Genomic DNA, 18,573 nt, shown 5'->3' on the forward strand with positions numbered 1-18,573 from the left:
TCGACTAATATTTTATCTTTATTAAAGACCTCCCTGGCAGTCCATGATTTTCCTTTACATGCTAATGGTTTGCTTTTGGTATTCATTGGTATTTTATGCTAGGCTAATGTCTATTTATACTGCATTGTTATGTTTTTTTTTTACTGTACAGCATATGGATGACCTGGTCAATGTGGTCATGTTAAATGTGCTTTTAATTGAGTTGAGATGCAGTGCAGTGGTCTATATAGATAGATAGATACCTATTTTCCTCCACACAGATCAACATTGCTACCCTTGCCTGGAATCGAACCTGGGACAACCATTCAGCTATGCCGCCCCTGTAAAGAAAGTACAGTAGTTAATGTATGTGTTCATAAACAGATTTACAATAGGCGTAAATTACATATTTGTACTGAATACAAAAAACTGCATGGTTCTTACCCAACACAGCATTAGATTGTCCTAAATTTGGCATGTCTGTACAGGGGAGGCCTTCACACGTTTCCATTCACATGAATATACGCGAAAGCTCAAGGGTCCTTTTGAAAATTGGCGATGGCCGTTTATCCCTTGCCAAAATGTTGTCTATCTTTGAATCATTAGGCATTTACCCCCCCTGCCAGACAAGGTAGCATGACAAGGTTGGTTCCATTGGAAACCTGAGGTTGTCTAGAATCAAATCTTGACATGAAATGGTATTTTGTAGGGGTGTGTATCCATCCCCTACAAGGCGATTCGATACGTATCCGATACATGGGCTAACGATTCGATTCGGAAACGATACGGCTTACATACAGAACGATTCGATACGATTCGATACGGTGCAATTTCGATACGATTTCGATACGATTTCGATTTTGTGGATTTTATGCGATTCGATTGGATTCGATACGATTCGATGCGATACGGTGTGATCTGATACATACGTTTAATGAAACATTAATTTTCCATTCAATTAAGAAGCTATAATCTATAAAGTAGCATTGCTGACCTTCAAATAATGGATATCTCATAAAAGACCATGGAATAACAGAAAATTGTAAAGAAAGATGGATGACAAATCATAAAATAGACACAGACATGTAGATACAAAAAATAATTAATGTAAACTACAAAGCCTACTGACATGGTTTGAAAATCTGTCTCACACACCCATTTCTAAGAACTTCACTTTAGCAGTTACAGTTGGTCAGGTGGAGAAATATAAAACAAACACACAAAAGGCCTGGCCCTTCAGGCTTCAGTACAGTGCAATAATTGTACTTTGCAAAGCTGCTATAATAACACTGAAAAACTAAAATACATCCTCACCAATGCCACAGATCAGATCAATCCTCAGCAATGCCACAGATCAGATCACCAAATAAAACTAGTAAAAGAGCCTGCTGTTATTCAGTCAATAAGATCATTTCAAAGAGATCCACTTTACAACAGTAACAACAGCAGTATAAAGTAGGCTATAAGTGCAACATTTGAAGTCTGGCACACATCATGTCTACTTGTTATCTTATGGCTCTACTGCAGTAGTTCTAAAAAAAATCAATGTCAAGGACCTCCAGTTTGACATGGATCAGGCTGTCTTAAGTTTACCCAAGGGTTCATTAGGGTCCATTTGGTTCCATTTGTACACTCCCCTGAGTTACACATACCCAAGGGTTCATTAGGGTCCATTTGGTTCCATTTGTACACTCCCCTGAGTTACACATACCCAAGGGTCCATTTGGTTCCTATCATTTCGCCGAGGACCCCCTAGAACTCCCTCAAGGACCCTTGGGGGTCCCCGGACCCCACTTTGAAAACCAATACTCTATAGTAGCCCTTTGCCATAAAAGCTGATGCTGTGATTATTACCTTTGCTGTCGACAAGCGCGGGGACTTCTGATGGTTCTAGTAGAACCGGGTTCTACTGGGAAAAGTGTTATAATCCAATCCATTACTGTCGCATTCTTATAAAATCCAAACTTGCGTTTCTCCACTGGAATAATGAATCCATAGTGATGGAACTCAACTAACACGTTGTTGGTTTGTTTACAAGTCGCTGTGTGTCGCACATGCGAGCGTCATACACGCTGCATCGGAAGTAGCAGATCTATAAGTTTACAACCCATCCACATGCAACACCCTGTGGGCTTGTAGATCTGCGGCTTTCCGCAGGACAGTGACTGCAGTACGTAGAAACACAGCTCTATTTGGAGGACAGAGCAGCAGGCAGCTTTTTCTTTTTTTTCTTTCTGTTGCACTCACTGCAGCACTGACTGTGCTAGCAGAGCGCTCACTTTTGAAGTAATGATTTGTAACAGTAAACGATGAGTAAGTAAGTTCAGAATTTCACAGCAGGTTAATTATTTAATGCTAAAATCCGATTAATCCGATTAATTACTTTAGGACCGATACATCGACCGATACGGCCGCGATTTGGACCGATCCGGGTAAACGCGCATCGATGCGGCCGTATCGCTAGTGTTGAAACCGATAATCGATTCATATCGATTTTTTCCGACACCCTTAGTATTTTGGCATGACATGTCATGCCAAAATAAAACAAAATAGGGTAATTTGTCTATGCATATCTTTAATTAAGACATGTATATTTTAAATGTTTGCAGATATCCAAGAAGATATTTTGAATTGGCGATGGGATATGTGTATCAAGCACCTAAAGCATTCATATTTATAACAATTTAAAAAAAATAAAAAAATAAACATAAACTCCTTCATTTGTATTGGTAAATGTCCTCTGTCCCAATTCCGCCTATTGAATTGTCTGCATTTTATTTGAGTATTGATGATCCATACATGTACATATTATGTCACTAGCCATCTCCCTTAATGCCTCATGCCAAAATGAAACAGACAAATTGGACATTTGTCTCAGAATAATGTATAGTTAAGACTTTATGTAGATTTTACATTCTCTTTTTTGCATTTGCAAAGATTCACTATAGCAAACACTATGCCAGAATAAACATACATGTGTCAATATTTCAAGTGGGGAACATCAACATTTGTTTACTACACATCATGAAGATTGTAAAAATTCAAATGTTAGAAAAAATATATCATTTGGGTGCATGGGGGAGGAGTTGTTGTGATCCAGTTTAGGCAAATTTTGACTTTTTTTGTGTTTATTTGGGTTTTAATGCACTAAACATGATGGAACCATGGCAAATCTTCATATCAATCAATTCATCTTGCAAAGACGAACATAACATGGGGTGAATGGTTTCTGTCGGATGTATGGTTCAGGAGCTATGTTGATTTAAAGTCATTCGTTTTCACAGCCAAAAATCCAGGACGGACACAACATATGGTTAAAAAAACATATATGGGACAATAATTGGATCTGGGAACATCAAAATTCATTAACTAGACACCTTAAGGATTCTAAAAAGGTAGGTTAGAAAAATATATCTCTCGGGTGCGCGGGAGGCCTATCTTCCTACCAGACTAATGGGAAAGGTGATGACCATATTAGCAACCCCAGCCCAGGCAGGCTCCCGAAGTAGACGGCCCCTTCATCAGTCTTACCTGACATCACAACACATGCAATCCGGCAGACAGAGATCTCCATTATATGGGGACATTTTTGGTGAAAACGAGCTACATTCAACTGTAGAAAAGAAGATTGCGTTTACAACATTATTTTTCCGGTGGAAAGAAGGGAGACAAGTTTTTTCAACGTCAAATCCTTTGTTTACATCCGTGTTGGATCCAAAAGAAGATTTTGAGATAGATTCAGAGATTTTCTGCAGAGCAATGCATAGAAGCCACATCACAACCACAAATGGCGATCTATTGGAGTAGACACATATAAAACAGAAAAAGTACAAAACTATGGCACCGCCTCTTTATGAGCAGCACATCAAAATGTGTGTCTGAAAAGATTTTAGTTTAGAAATAACAACGTTTAAACAGAGAGGACCTGAGATTTAAAAAAAACAAACAAGGTCATCTCTCTGTCTGTCTGTCTGTCTGTCTGTCTGTCTGTCTGTCTGTCTCTCTCTCTCTCTCTCTCTCTCTCTCTCTCTCTCTCTCTCTCTCTCTCTCTCTCTCTCTCTCTCTCTCTGTGTGTGAGTCTCCCTGAGGCCTGCAGGCACGCACACACACACGCACGCACACACGCACGCACACATCTCTGTTCCTTATTTATCAGTCTATTTTTAAACTCCTCACTGGAATGCACTGGGAGAGTTATGTAAGACGCGCACGCACACACGAACACACACACACACACAGAGCTCTCCTCTGCGCTTTTATACGATGCTAATGAAGACACAGACGGTCATGTCTTTGAACGGAGACATGTTTAGTTATTCGTAACCAGACTCATTACATATTCATTACATCAGTACTTATTCATTACATCCTGTTTAAGTATTCATAACCAGACTCATTACATAATCTACCTCGTTACGCATTCATTACGTCGTTACATATTCTGCATGTAATTATAGCTCAGCATTTGCTTGTTACTGTATAGGGATGCTGAAAAATAAAATGCCCACTTTGGAAAAATGAAGCGTGTACAAATACAAATGCATTTGTACACTCTCAGGGTCACAGACCTGTAAGGGTCCATTTGGTTCCATTTGTACACTATCAGAGTTACAGACCATTTAAGGGGTCATTTGGAACCCCCTCAAGGAACCATGAGTGTCCCTGGACCACACTTTGAGACCCGCAGAGTGTTTCCAGTGAGCCAACATGCACAATATCAGCACCCTGACTCTGTTTGAGCAGAATGGAACAGAGCCCTCATTAGTATCATTGTTATCACCAACTCTGTTTGAGTAGAATGGAACAGAGCCTTCATGAGTATCATTGGTAACACTGACTCTGTTTGAGCAGAATGGAACAGAGCCTTCATTAGTGTCATTGGTAACACTGACTCTGTTTGAGCAGAATGGAACAGAGCCTTCATTAGTATCATTGGTAACACTGACTCTGTTTGAGCAGAATGGAACAGAGCCTTCATTAGTGTCATTGGTAACACTGACTCTGTTTGAGCAGAATGGAACAGAGCCTTCATGAGTATCATTGGTAACACTGACTCTGTTTGAGCAGAATGGAACAGAGCCTTCATTAGTGTCATTGGTAACACTAACTCTGTTTGAGCAGAATGGAACAGAGCCTTCATTAGTGTCATTGGTAACCCTGCCTCTGTTTGAGCAGAATGGAAATGAGCCTTCATTAGTATCATTGGTAACACTGACTCTGTTTGAGCAGAATGGAACAGAGCCTGCATCAGTATCATTGGTAACACTGACTCTGTTTGAGCAGAATGGAACAGAGCCTTCATTAGTATCATTGGTAACACTGACTCTGTTTGAGCAGAATGGAACAGAGCCTTCATTAGTGTCATTGGTAACCCTGCCTCTGTTTGAGCAGAATGGAACAGAGCCTTCATTAGTGTCATTGGTAACACTAACTCTGTTTGAGCAGAATGGAACAGAGCCTTCATTAGTGTCATTGGTAACCCTGCCTCTCTTTGAGCAGAATGGAACAGAGCCTTCATTAGTATCATTGGTAACACTGACTCTGTTTGAGCAGAATGGAACAGAGCCTGCATCAGTATCATTGGTAACACTGACTCTGTTTGAGCAGAATGGAACAGAGCCTGCATCAGTATCATTGGTAACACTGACTCTGTTTGAGCAGAATGGAACAGAGCCTTCATTAGTATCATTGGTAAAACTGACTCTGTTTGAGCAGAATGGAACAGAGCCTTCATTAGTGTCATTGGTAACCCTGCCTCTGTTTGAGCAGAATGGAACAGAGCCTTCATTAGTATCATTGGTAACACTGACTCTGTTTGAGCAGAATGGAACAGAGCCTGCATCAGTATCATTGGTAACACTGACTGTTTGAGCAGAATGGAACAGAGCCTTCATTAGTATCATTGGTAACACTGACTCTGTTTGAGCAGAATGGAACAGAGCCTTCATTAGTTTCATTGGTAACACTGACTCTGTTTGAGCAGAATGGAACAGAGCCTTCATTAGTATCATTGGTAACACTGACTCTGTTTGAGCAGAATGGAACAGAGCCTTCATTAGTATCATTGGTAACACTGACTCTGTTTGAGCAGAATGGAACAGAGCCTTCATTAGTATCATTGGTAACACTGACTCTGTTTGAGCAGAATGGAACAGAGCCATCATTAGTATCATTGGTAACACTGACTCTGTTTGAGCAGAATGGAACAGAGCCTTCATTAGTGTCATTGGTAACCCTGCCTCTGTTTGAGCAGAATGGAACAGAGCCTTCATGAGTATCATTGGTAACACTGACTCTGTTTGAGCAGAATGGAACAGAGCCTGCATCAGTATCATTGGTAACACTGACTCTGTTTGAGCAGAATGGAACAGAGCCTTCATTAGTATCATTGGTAACACTGACTCTGTTTGAGCAGAATGGAACAGAGCCTTCATTAGTGTCATTGGTAACACTGACTCTGTTTGAGCAGAATGGAACAGAGCCTTCATGAGTATCATTGGTAACACTGACTCTGTTTGAGCAGAATGGAACAGAGCCTTCATTAGTGTCATTGGTAACACTAACTCTGTTTGAACAGAATGGAACAGAGCCTTCATTAGTGTCATTGGTAACCCTGCCTCTGTTTGAGCAGAATGGAACAAAGCCTTCATTAGTATCATTGGTAACCCTGCCTCTGTTTGAGCAGAATGGAACAGAGCCTTCATTAGTATCATTGGTAACACTGACTCTGTTTGAGCAGAATGGAACAGAGCCTGCATCAGTATCATTGGTAACACTGACTCTGTTTGAGCAGAATGGAACAGAGCCTTCATCAGTATCATTGGTAACACTGACTCTGTTTGAGCAGAATGGAACAGAGCCTTCATCAGTTTCATTGGTAACACTGACTCTGTTTGAGCAGATTGGAACAGAGCCTTCATGAGTATCATTGGTAACACTGACTCTGTTTGAGCAGAATGGAACAGAGCCTTCATTAGTATCATTGGTAACACTGACTCTGTTTGAGCAGAATGGAACAGAGCCTTCATTAGTATCATTGGTAACACTGACTCTGTTTGAGCAGAATGGAACAGAGCCTTCATTAGTATCATTGGTAACACTGACTCTGTCATTGGTAACCCTGCCTCTGTTTGAGCAGAATGGAACAGAGCCTTCATGAGTATCATTGGTAACACTGACTCTGTTTGAGCAGAATGGAACAGAGCCTTCATTAGTATCATTGGTAACACTGACTCTGTTTGAGCAGAATGGAACAGAGCCTTCATTAGTATCATTGGTAACACTGACTCTGTCATTGGTAACCCTGCCTCTGTTTGAGCAGAATGGAACAGAGCCTTCATGAGTATCATTGGTAACACTGACTCTGTTTGAGCAGAATGGAACAGAGCCTGCATCAGTATCATTGGTAACACTGACTCTGTTTGAGCAGAATGGAACAGAGCCTTCATTAGTATCATTGGTAACACTGACTCTGTTTGAGCAGAATGGAACAGAGCCTTCATTAGTGTCATTGGTAACACTGACTCTGTTTGAGCAGAATGGAACAGAGCCTTCATGAGTATCATTGGTAACACTGACTCTGTTTGAGCAGAATGGAACAGAGCCTTCATTAGTGTCATTGGTAACACTAACTCTGTTTGAACAGAATGGAACAGAGCCTTCATTAGTGTCATTGGTAACCCTGCCTCTGTTTGAGCAGAATGGAACAAAGCCTTCATTAGTATCATTGGTAACCCTGCCTCTGTTTGAGCAGAATGGAACAGAGCCTTCATTAGTATCATTGGTAACACTGACTCTGTTTGAGCAGAATGGAACAGAGCCTGCATCAGTATCATTGGTAACACTGACTCTGTTTGAGCAGAATGGAACAGAGCCTTCATCAGTATCATTGGTAACACTGACTCTGTTTGAGCAGAATGGAACAGAGCCTTCATCAGTTTCATTGGTAACACTGACTCTGTTTGAGCAGATTGGAACAGAGCCTTCATGAGTATCATTGGTAACACTGACTCTGTTTGAGCAGAATGGAACAGAGCCTTCATTAGTATCATTGGTAACACTGACTCTGTTTGAGCAGAATGGAACAGAGCCTTCATTAGTATCATTGGTAACACTGACTCTGTTTGAGCAGAATGGAACAGAGCCTTCATTAGTATCATTGGTAACACTGACTCTGTTTGAGCAGAATGGAACAGAGCCTTCATTAGTATCATTGGTAACACTGACTCTGTTTGAGCAGAATGGAACAGAGCCTGCATCAGTATCATTGGTAACACTGACTGTTTGAGCAGAATGGAACAGAGCCTTCATTAGTATCATAGGTAACACTGACTCTGTTTGAGCAGAATGGAACAGAGCCTTCATTAGTTGCATTGGTAACACTGACTCTGTTTGAGCAGATTGGAACAGAGCCTTCATGAGTACCATTGGTAACACTGACTCTGTTTGAGCAGAATGGAACAGAGCCTTCATTAGTATCATTGGTAACACTGACTCTGTTTGAGCAGAATGGAACAGAGCCTTCATTAGTATCATTGGTAACACTGACTCTGTTTGAGCAGAATGGAACAGAGCCTTCATTAGTGTCATTGGTAACCCTGCCTCTGTTTGAGCAGAATGGAACAGAGCCTTCATGAGTATCATTGGTAACACTGACTCTGTTTGAGCAGAATGGAACAGAGCCTGCATCAGTACCATTGGTAACACTGACTCTGTTTGAGCAGAATGGAACAGAGCCTTCATTAGTATCATTGGTAACACTGACTCTGTTTGAGCAGAATGGAACAGAGCCTTCATTAGTTTCATTGGTAACACTGACTCTGTTTGAGCAGAATGGAACAGAGCCTTCATGAGTATCATTGGTAACACTGACTCTGTTTGAGCAGAATGGAACAGAGCCTTCATTAGTGTCATTGGTAACACTAACTCTGTTTGAGCAGAATGGAACAGAGCCTTCATTAGTGTCATTGGTAACCCTGCCTCTGTTTGAGCAGAATGGAACAGAGCCTTCATTAGTATCATTGGTAACCCTGCCTCTGTTTGAGCAGAATGGAACAGAGCCTTCATTAGTATCATTGGTAACACTGACTCTGTTTGAGCAGAATGGAACAGAGCCTGCATCAGTATCTTTGGTAACACTGACTCTGTTTGAGCAGAATGTAACAGAGCCTTCATCAGTATCATTGGTACCACTGACTCTGTTTGAGCAGAATGTAACAGAGCCTTCATCAGTATCATTGGTAACACTGACTCTGTTTGAGCAGAATGGAACAGAGCCTTCATTAGTTTCATTGGTAACACTGACTCTGTTTGAGCAGATTGGAACAGAGCCTTCATGAGTATCATTGGTAACACTGACTCTGTTTGAGCAGAATGGAACAGAGCCTTCATTAGTATCATTGGTAACACTGACTCTGTTTGAGCAGAATGGAACAGAGCCTTCATTAGTATCATTGGTAACACTGACTCTGTTTGAGCAGAATGGAACAGAGCCTTCATTAGTATCATTGGTAACACTGACTCTGTTTGAGCAGAATGGAACAGAGCCTTCATTAGTATCATTGGTAACACTGACTCTGTTTGAGCAGAATGGAACAGAGCCTGCATCAGTATCATTGGTAACACTGACTGTTTGAGCAGAATGGAACAGAGCCTTCATTAGTATCATTGGTAACACTGACTCTGTTTGAGCAGAATGGAACAGAGCCTTCATTAGTTTCATTGGTAACACTGACTCTGTTTGAGCAGAATGGAACAGAGCCTTCATTAGTTTCATTGGTAACACTGACTCTGTTTGAGCAGATTGGAACAGAGCCTTCATGAGTATCATTGGTAACACTGACTCTGTTTGAGCAGAATGGAACAGAGCCTTCATTAGTATCATTGGTAACACTGACTCTGTTTGAGCAGAATGGAACAGAGCCTTCATTAGTATCATTGGTAACACTGACTCTGTTTGAGCAGAATGGAACAGAGCCTTCATTAGTATCATTGGTAACACTGACTCTGTTTGAGCAGAATGGAACAGAGCCTTCATTAGTATCATTGGTAACACTGACTCTGTTTGAGCAGAATGAACAGAGCCTTCATTAGTGTCATTGGTAACCCTGCCTCTGTTTGAGCAGAATGGAACAGAGCCTTCATGAGTATCATTGGTAACACTGACTCTGTTTGAGCAGAATGGAACAGAGCCTGCATCAGTATCATTGGTAACACTGACTCTGTTTGAGCAGAATGGAACAGAGCCTTCATTAGTATCATTGGTAACACTGACTCTGTTTGAGCAGAATGGAACAGAGCCTTCATTAGTGTCATTGGTAACACTGACTCTGTTTGAGCAGAATGGAACAGAGCCTTCATGAGTATCATTGGTAACACTGACTCTGTTTGAGCAGAATGGAACAGAGCCTTCATTAGTGTCATTGGTAACACTAACTCTGTTTGAGCAGAATGGAACAGAGCCTTCATTAGTGTCATTGGTAACCCTGCCTCTGTTTGAGCAGAATGGAACAGAGCCTTCATTAGTATCATTGGTAACCCTGCCTCTGTTTGAGCAGAATGGAACAGAGCCTTCATTAGTATCATTGGTAACACTGACTCTGTTTGAGCAGAATGGAACAGAGCCTGCATCAGTATCATTGGTAACACTGACTCTGTTTGAGCAGAATGGAACAGAGCCTTCATCAGTATCATTGGTAACACTGACTCTGTTTGAGCAGAATGGAACAGAGCCTTCATTAGTTTCATTGGTAACACTGACTCTGTTTGAGCAGATTGGAACAGAGCCTTCATGAGTATCATTGGTAACACTGACTCTGTTTGAGCAGAATGGAACAGAGCCTTCATTAGTATCATTGGTAACACTGACTCTGTTTGAGCAGAATGGAACAGAGCCTTCATTAGTATCATTGGTAACACTGACTCTGTTTGAGCAGAATGGAACAGAGCCTTCATTAGTATCATTGGTAACACTGACTCTGTTTGAGCAGAATGGAACAGAGCCTTCATTAGTGTCATTGGTAACCCTGCCTCTGTTTGAGCAGAATGGAACAGAGCCTGCATCAGTATCATTGGTAACACTGACTCTGTTTGAGCAGAATGGAACAGAGCCTTCATTAGTATCATTGGTAACACTGACTCTGTTTGAGCAGAATGGAACAGAGCCTTCATTAGTATCATTGGTAACACTGACTCTGTTTGAGCAGAATGGAACAGAGCCTGCATCAGTATCATTGGTAACACTGACTCTGTTTGAGCAGAATGGAACAGAGCCTTCATCAGTATCATTGGTAACACTGACTCTGTTTGAGCAGAATGGAACAGAGCCTTCATTAGTTTCATTGGTAACACTGACTCTGTTTGAGCAGATTGGAACAGAGCCTTCATGAGTATCATTGGTAACACTGACTCTGTTTGAGCAGAATGGAACAGAGCCTTCATTAGTATCATTGGTAACACTGACTCTGTTTGAGCAGAATGGAACAGAGCCTTCATTAGTATCATTGGTAACACTGACTCTGTTTGAGCAGAATGGAACAGAGCCTTCATTAGTATCATTGGTAACACTGACTCTGTTTGAGCAGAATGGAACAGAGCCTTCATTAGTGTCATTGGTAACCCTGCCTCTGTTTGAGCAGAATGGAACAGAGCCTGCATCAGTATCATTGGTAACACTGACTCTGTTTGAGCAGAATGGAACAGAGCCTTCATTAGTATCATTGGTAACACTGACTCTGTTTGAGCAGAATGGAACAGAGCCTTCATTAGTGTCATTGGTAACACTGACTCTGTTTGAGCAGAATGGAACAGAGACTTCATGAGTATCATTGGTAACACTGGCTCTGTTTGAGCAGAATGGAACAGAGCCTGCACCAGTATCATTGGTAACACTGACTCTGTTTGAGCAGAATGGAACAGAGCCTTCATTAGTGTCATTGGTAACACTAACTCTGTTTGAGCAGAATGGAACAGAGCCTTCATTAGTGTCATTGGTAACCCTGCCTCTGTTTGAGCAGAATGGAACAGAGCCTTCATTAGTATCATTGGTAACCCTGCCTCTGTTTGAGCAGAATGGAACAGAGCCTTCATTAGTATCATTGGTAACACTGACTCTGTTTGAGCAGAATGGAACAGAGCCTGCATCAGTATCATTGGTAACACTGACTCTGTTTGAGCAGAATGGAACAGAGCCTTCATCAGTATCATTGGTAACACTGACTCTGTTTGAGCAGAATGGAACAGAGCCTTCATTAGTTTCATTGGTAACACTGACTCTGTTTGAGCAGATTGGAACAGAGCCTTCATGAGTATCATTGGTAACACTGACTCTGTTTGAGCAGAATGGAACAGAGCCTTCATTAGTATCATTGGTAACACTGACTCTGTTTGAGCAGAATGGAACAGAGCCTTCATTAGTATCATTGGTAACACTGACTCTGTTTGAGCAGAATGGAACAGAGCCTTCATTAGTATCATTGGTAACACTGACTCTGTTTGAGCAGAATGGAACAGAGCCTTCATTAGTGTCATTGGTAACCCTGCCTCTGTTTGAGCAGAATGGAACAGAGCCTGCATCAGTATCATTGGTAACACTGACTCTGTTTGAGCAGAATGGAACAGAGCCTTCATTAGTATCATTGGTAACACTGACTCTGTTTGAGCAGAATGGAACAGAGCCTTCATTAGTGTCATTGGTAACACTGACTCTGTTTGAGCAGAATGGAACAGAGACTTCATGAGTATCATTGGTAACACTGGCTCTGTTTGAGCAGAATGGAACAGAGCCTGCACCAGTATCATTGGTAACACTGACTCTGTTTGAGCAGAATGGAACAGAGCCTTCATTAGTATCATTGGTAACACTGACTCTGTTTGAGCAGAATGGAACAGAGCCTTCATTAGTATCATTGGTAACACTGACTCTGTTTGAGCAGAATGAACAGAGCCTTCATTAGTGTCATTGGTAACCCTGCCTCTGTTTGAGCAGAATGGAACAGAGCCTTCATGAGTATCATTGGTAACACTGACTCTGTTTGAGCAGAATGGAACAGAGCCTGCATCAGTATCATTGGTAACACTGACTCTGTTTGAGCAGAATGGAACAGAGCCTTCATTAGTATCATTGGTAACACTGACTCTGTTTGAGCAGAATGGAACAGAGCCTTCATTAGTGTCATTGGTAACACTGACTCTGTTTGAGCAGAATGGAACAGAGCCTTCATGAGTATCATTGGTAACACTGACTCTGTTTGAGCAGAATGGAACAGAGCCTTCATTAGTGTCATTGGTAACACTAACTCTGTTTGAGCAGAATGGAACAGAGCCTTCATTAGTGTCATTGGTAACCCTGCCTCTGTTTGAGCAGAATGGAACAGAGCCTTCATTAGTATCATTGGTAACACTGACTCTGTTTGAGCAGAATGGAACAGAGCCTTCATTAGTGTCATTGGTAACACTGACTCTGTTTGAGCAGAATGGAACAGAGCCTTCATGAGTATCATTGGTAACACTGACTCTGTTTGAGCAGAATGGAACAGAGCCTTCATTAGTGTCATTGGTAACACTAACTCTGTTTGAGCAGAATGGAACAGAGCCTTCATTAGTGTCATTGGTAACCCTGCCTCTGTTTGAGCAGAATGGAACAGAGCCTTCATTAGTATCATTGGTAACCCTGCCTCTGTTTGAGCAGAATGGAACAGAGCCTTCATTAGTATCATTGGTAACACTGACTCTGTTTGAGCAGAATGGAACAGAGCCTGCATCAGTATCATTGGTAACACTGACTCTGTTTGAGCAGAATGGAACAGAGCCTTCATCAGTATCATTGGTAACACTGACTCTGTTTGAGCAGAATGGAACAGAGCCTTCATTAGTTTCATTGGTAACACTGACTCTGTTTGAGCAGATTGGAACAGAGCCTTCATGAGTATCATTGGTAACACTGACTCTGTTTGAGCAGAATGGAACAGAGCCTTCATTAGTATCATTGGTAACACTGACTCTGTTTGAGCAGAATGGAACAGAGCCTTCATTAGTATCATTGGTAACACTGACTCTGTTTGAGCAGAATGGAACAGAGCCTTCATTAGTATCATTGGTAACACTGACTCTGTTTGAGCAGAATGGAACAGAGCCTTCATTAGTGTCATTGGTAACCCTGCCTCTGTTTGAGCAGAATGGAACAGAGCCTGCATCAGTATCATTGGTAACACTGACTCTGTTTGAGCAGAATGGAACAGAGCCTTCATTAGTATCATTGGTAACACTGACTCTGTTTGAGCAGAATGGAACAGAGCCTTCATTAGTGTCATTGGTAACACTGACTCTGTTTGAGCAGAATGGAACAGAGACTTCATGAGTATCATTGGTAACACTGGCTCTGTTTGAGCAGAATGGAACAGAGCCTGCACCAGTATCATTGGTAACACTGACTCTGTTTGAGCAGAATGGAACAGAGCCTTCATTAGTATCATTGGTAACACTGACTCTGTTTGAGCAGAATGGAACAGAGCCTTCATTAGTATCATTGGTAACACTGACTCTGTTTGAGCAGAATGAACAGAGCCTTCATTAGTGTCATTGGTAACCCTGCCTCTGTTTGAGCAGAATGGAACAGAGCCTTCATGAGTATCATTGGTAACACTGACTCTGTTTGAGCAGAATGGAACAGAGCCTGCATCAGTATCATTGGTAACACTGACTCTGTTTGAGCAGAATGGAACAGAGCCTTCATTAGTATCATTGGTAACACTGACTCTGTTTGAGCAGAATGGAACAGAGCCTTCATTAGTGTCATTGGTAACACTGACTCTGTTTGAGCAGAATGGAACAGAGCCTTCATGAGTATCATTGGTAACACTGACTCTGTTTGAGCAGAATGGAACAGAGCCTTCATTAGTGTCATTGGTAACACTAACTCTGTTTGAGCAGAATGGAACAGAGCCTTCATTAGTGTCATTGGTAACCCTGCCTCTGTTTGAGCAGAATGGAACAGAGCCTTCATTAGTATCATTGGTAACCCTGCCTCTGTTTGAGCAGAATGGAACAGAGCCTTCATTAGTATCATTGGTAACACTGACTCTGTTTGAGCAGAATGGAACAGAGCCTGCATCAGTATCATTGGTAACACTGACTCTGTTTGAGCAGAATGGAACAGAGCCTTCATCAGTATCATTGGTAACACTGACTCTGTTTGAGCAGAATGGAACAGAGCCTTCATTAGTTTCATTGGTAACACTGACTCTGTTTGAGCAGAATGGAACAGAGCCTTCATCAGTATCATTGGTAACACTGGCTCTGTTTGAGCAGAATGGAACAGAGCCTGCACCAGTATCATTGGTAACACTGACTCTGTTTGAGCAGAATGGAACAGAGCCTTCATTAGTATCATTGGTATCACCTGTGAAGGAAGTGAGAAGAGACCCAACTTCTCTCCAAAATGGCTGCTCTGCATATCTATTGAGGCTTATTCCTAATGGGCTCTATGCACAGAAGCCATTTTGGCTATGGATGGTCTTCTCACTTCCTTCAGAGGTGTTACCAATGATACTAATGAAGGCTATGTTCCATTCTGCTCAAACAGAGTCAGGGTGCTGAAATTGTGCATGTTGGCTCACTAGAAACACACACCAGTGGGTCTCAAAGTGTGGCCCAGGGACCCTCGTGCTTCCTTGGGGGTTTCAAATGACCTCTTAAAAGGTGTTACTCTGAGAGTGTTCAAATGAGACCAAATGCTGGCGTAAAAGGTTTGAGAACCACTGTGCAACATGAAATGGAACAGAGCCTTCATTAGTATCATTGGTAACACCTTTGAAGGAAGTGAGAAGACCATCTAACTTCTCTCCAAAATGGCTGCTGTGCATAGAGCCTATTGTATTGCCTACAGAAGGTTAACTTAAAACTGCATGTACTATAATGCCTTGCGAAAAGGCCGCGAGTCAGTGTGAGTGTGTGTGTATGTGTGTGTTGTTTTTCTATGCCAAGTTATACAAAAGGCACCCTGGGCAAGATATGACTTCTGCTTGGTTCCACGATTTCTAGCGGAAGTGGTGGAAGTGCTGCGTTTAACGGAAGTTACGTCATGCTGTTTACATTCCACTGCTCTTAACTCGCTCGTTAATAGGTGTAACGTTGTCCGAATCGATGTTTTTGTTTATATATTGTTTATTGCGAGTGCAGGGGGAGGACGCCGGGGACACGTTATGACGCCGGGGACGTGTGAAAAAGGAAACGAGCGCTCGTTCGGTGGCAAAAGAGTTAAGTGGCAATAAAGTTGATCTCTCTGTCTGTCTCTCTCTCTCTCTCTCTCTCTCTCTCTCTCTCTCTCTCTGTCTCTCTCTCTCTCTCTCTCTCTCTCTCTCTCTCTCTCTCTGTGTCTCTCTCTCCCTCAGGTCCCACGAGCAGCAGTTGACCCTCAAACACAACGCTGAGCTGTCGGAGATGAACTCTGTCCACAGCAGGGAGACTCACAACATGCTGTCTGACTTCAACAAGGCCCAGGAGCTGCTGAAAGACAAGATCTGTGCCCTGCAGATCCTGTACGTACACACCTGTCTGTCGGCCTGTCTGTCTGTCTGTCTGTCTGTCTGCCTGTCTGTCTGTATAACTGTCTGTCTGTCTGTCTGTCTGTCTGCCTGTTTGTCCTAGACAGTGGTGTCAGTTCAGAAAAAGCTAAGGTATGGCAACACGCGCGCGTGCAAGACACCAGTCATGTTCCCATACCTTAGCAACAGGCATGATATATTTATTTCAAGAATTTCATTTTTTTCCCACCATTTTGAATGGTTGTTCAAGTGCAGCTAAACTTGGCATGTTAGTAAACGTGCCACAATTAACACTAATGCATTGCACCTGTGCAGCTGACCTGCGGAACTTGGGAATATATCATTCTATCAAGATGAATACATTGTGGAGAATATAATTATAATACCTTGTTAAAGTGACCGTTTTGTAAAGTTTTGCATTTGTAGTTATTTTACTGTAATTTAACAACATAATAACCTGAACAGATAGACAAAGAGACATTCATGGATTTTATTTAAAAGTAACTTTTATTTTCCCCCCTGGACCCAGTGTATGGCAGCTGCATACCCCTGCCATACCCAATTGACGCCCCTGGTCCTAGACATTATAATACTGGCGGCCCATGACATTAAACATGTGAGAACTAACTGACATAGAAACATAGGTTTTATTTATTGTACTGATAACTGTTAGAGTCATGTCCTGATGCCTACAGGTCAAAGGTCATACTGTAGAAGAGGTCATAAAGGTGATAAATGTCTACTGTCCATTAATCCATGAGTCATTCAGCTCAGCTCCATTCAGAGTGTGTGTGTGTGTGTGTGTGTGTGTGTGTGTGTGTGTGTGTGTGTGTGTGTGTGTGTGTGTGTGTGTGTGTGTGTGTGTGTGTGTGTGTGAAAGTGCATCTGTCGTGGAGCAAGCATGCTGTGATTCCACCTGGCACGCACGCACGCACGCATGCACGCCACACACACACACACACACACACACACACACACACACACACACACACAGTGCAGGTTCTAGGACTCAGGTGGCCCTATGCAGGATAATTGTAGGAGGCATGTGCGTACGCCTAGAGTGAAGTTGGGGATTCTGGGGAAGGAGGACGTTTTTGGACAGGGGATTCTTGACATGATGTAATATGTTTAAAAAAAGATAGTCTTCCTTATTGGTTGTGGCCCTATTAGTGATATATTGCTTATGCCAGGAACCGGCCCTGCACACACGCACGCGCACACGCACGCACACACACACACACACACACACACACACACACACACACTGCCTTCGGTCCAGAAACGTCACGGCTCGATTCTCACGATACCGGTGGATGTAGTGATGCTCTCTCACGGCTCAAAATGACCCAACGTAAAACCGTATACAACAATGCAGACAACGGCAATGCACGACTCAGTCCCGCGACACGCTCAAACAACACTCCTTATTCATAGGTTGCATTTGTAGTCCTAAACCGGCCATATTGAGGACCAACACAGGTGTTCAATTTGTCTGATTGGCATAGAACCAATGTTCTACGTTAATCAAAACACCTGTGTTGGTCCTCAAAATGGCTGGTGTAGGACTACAAAGGCAACCCATGAATAGTGAGCGGAAGCGCAGAGTGTAACTGTAACACGCTTGAGGGACTCGAGGAAACAATGCTATGTAAAGGGTTCCAGAATGAAGATAATTAACCATTTCTGGTACCTCAATACATGGGAAACCAACTTCAGGGGCAAATTATATTTAGAGCAAATATAGAAAATAAATGTTAACAAAAATGGCTAATATGGCAGTCACAACACACTCTGAGCGCTGTGTTCAAAACATGGTTGTCTATGTCACACAGGGTACGTCCACATATCTGGTGACAGATGCATGAACCGCGACGGTAGGCTGCGGTTAGTCTTTGAGGTTTCCAATTGACCCTTTGTCAGCCTTCTGATTGGTCCCTGACTGGCCAACCTGAAAAATCATTTTCTTTTGCTACCGGGGGCGGAGTGGGACAAAGTCCACATTCTTCCATTAATATTAATGGCGAGGGTGTAGTTTTAAATTGATATTTATTTA

General features: G+C 42.2%; 1 protein-coding gene across 1 annotated transcript in view; it reads left to right on the plus strand.

Annotated features, from left to right (window-relative positions):
* fam184ab (family with sequence similarity 184 member Ab) overlaps positions 1-18,573 on the plus strand; it is a gene marked incomplete at both ends in the record, with an annotated part of 114,093 nt that overhangs the window by 82,912 nt on the left and 12,608 nt on the right. The window contains 1 exon segment of the mRNA XM_080744307.1: positions 16,368-16,514. Within this exon segment, the coding sequence (XP_080600433.1) occupies positions 16,368-16,514 (147 nt within the window).

Source organism: Nannobrachium achirus (genome assembly GCF_963921795.1).
Source record: "Nannobrachium achirus genome assembly, chromosome: 16".
NCBI lineage: Eukaryota > Metazoa > Chordata > Actinopteri > Myctophiformes > Myctophidae > Nannobrachium > Nannobrachium achirus.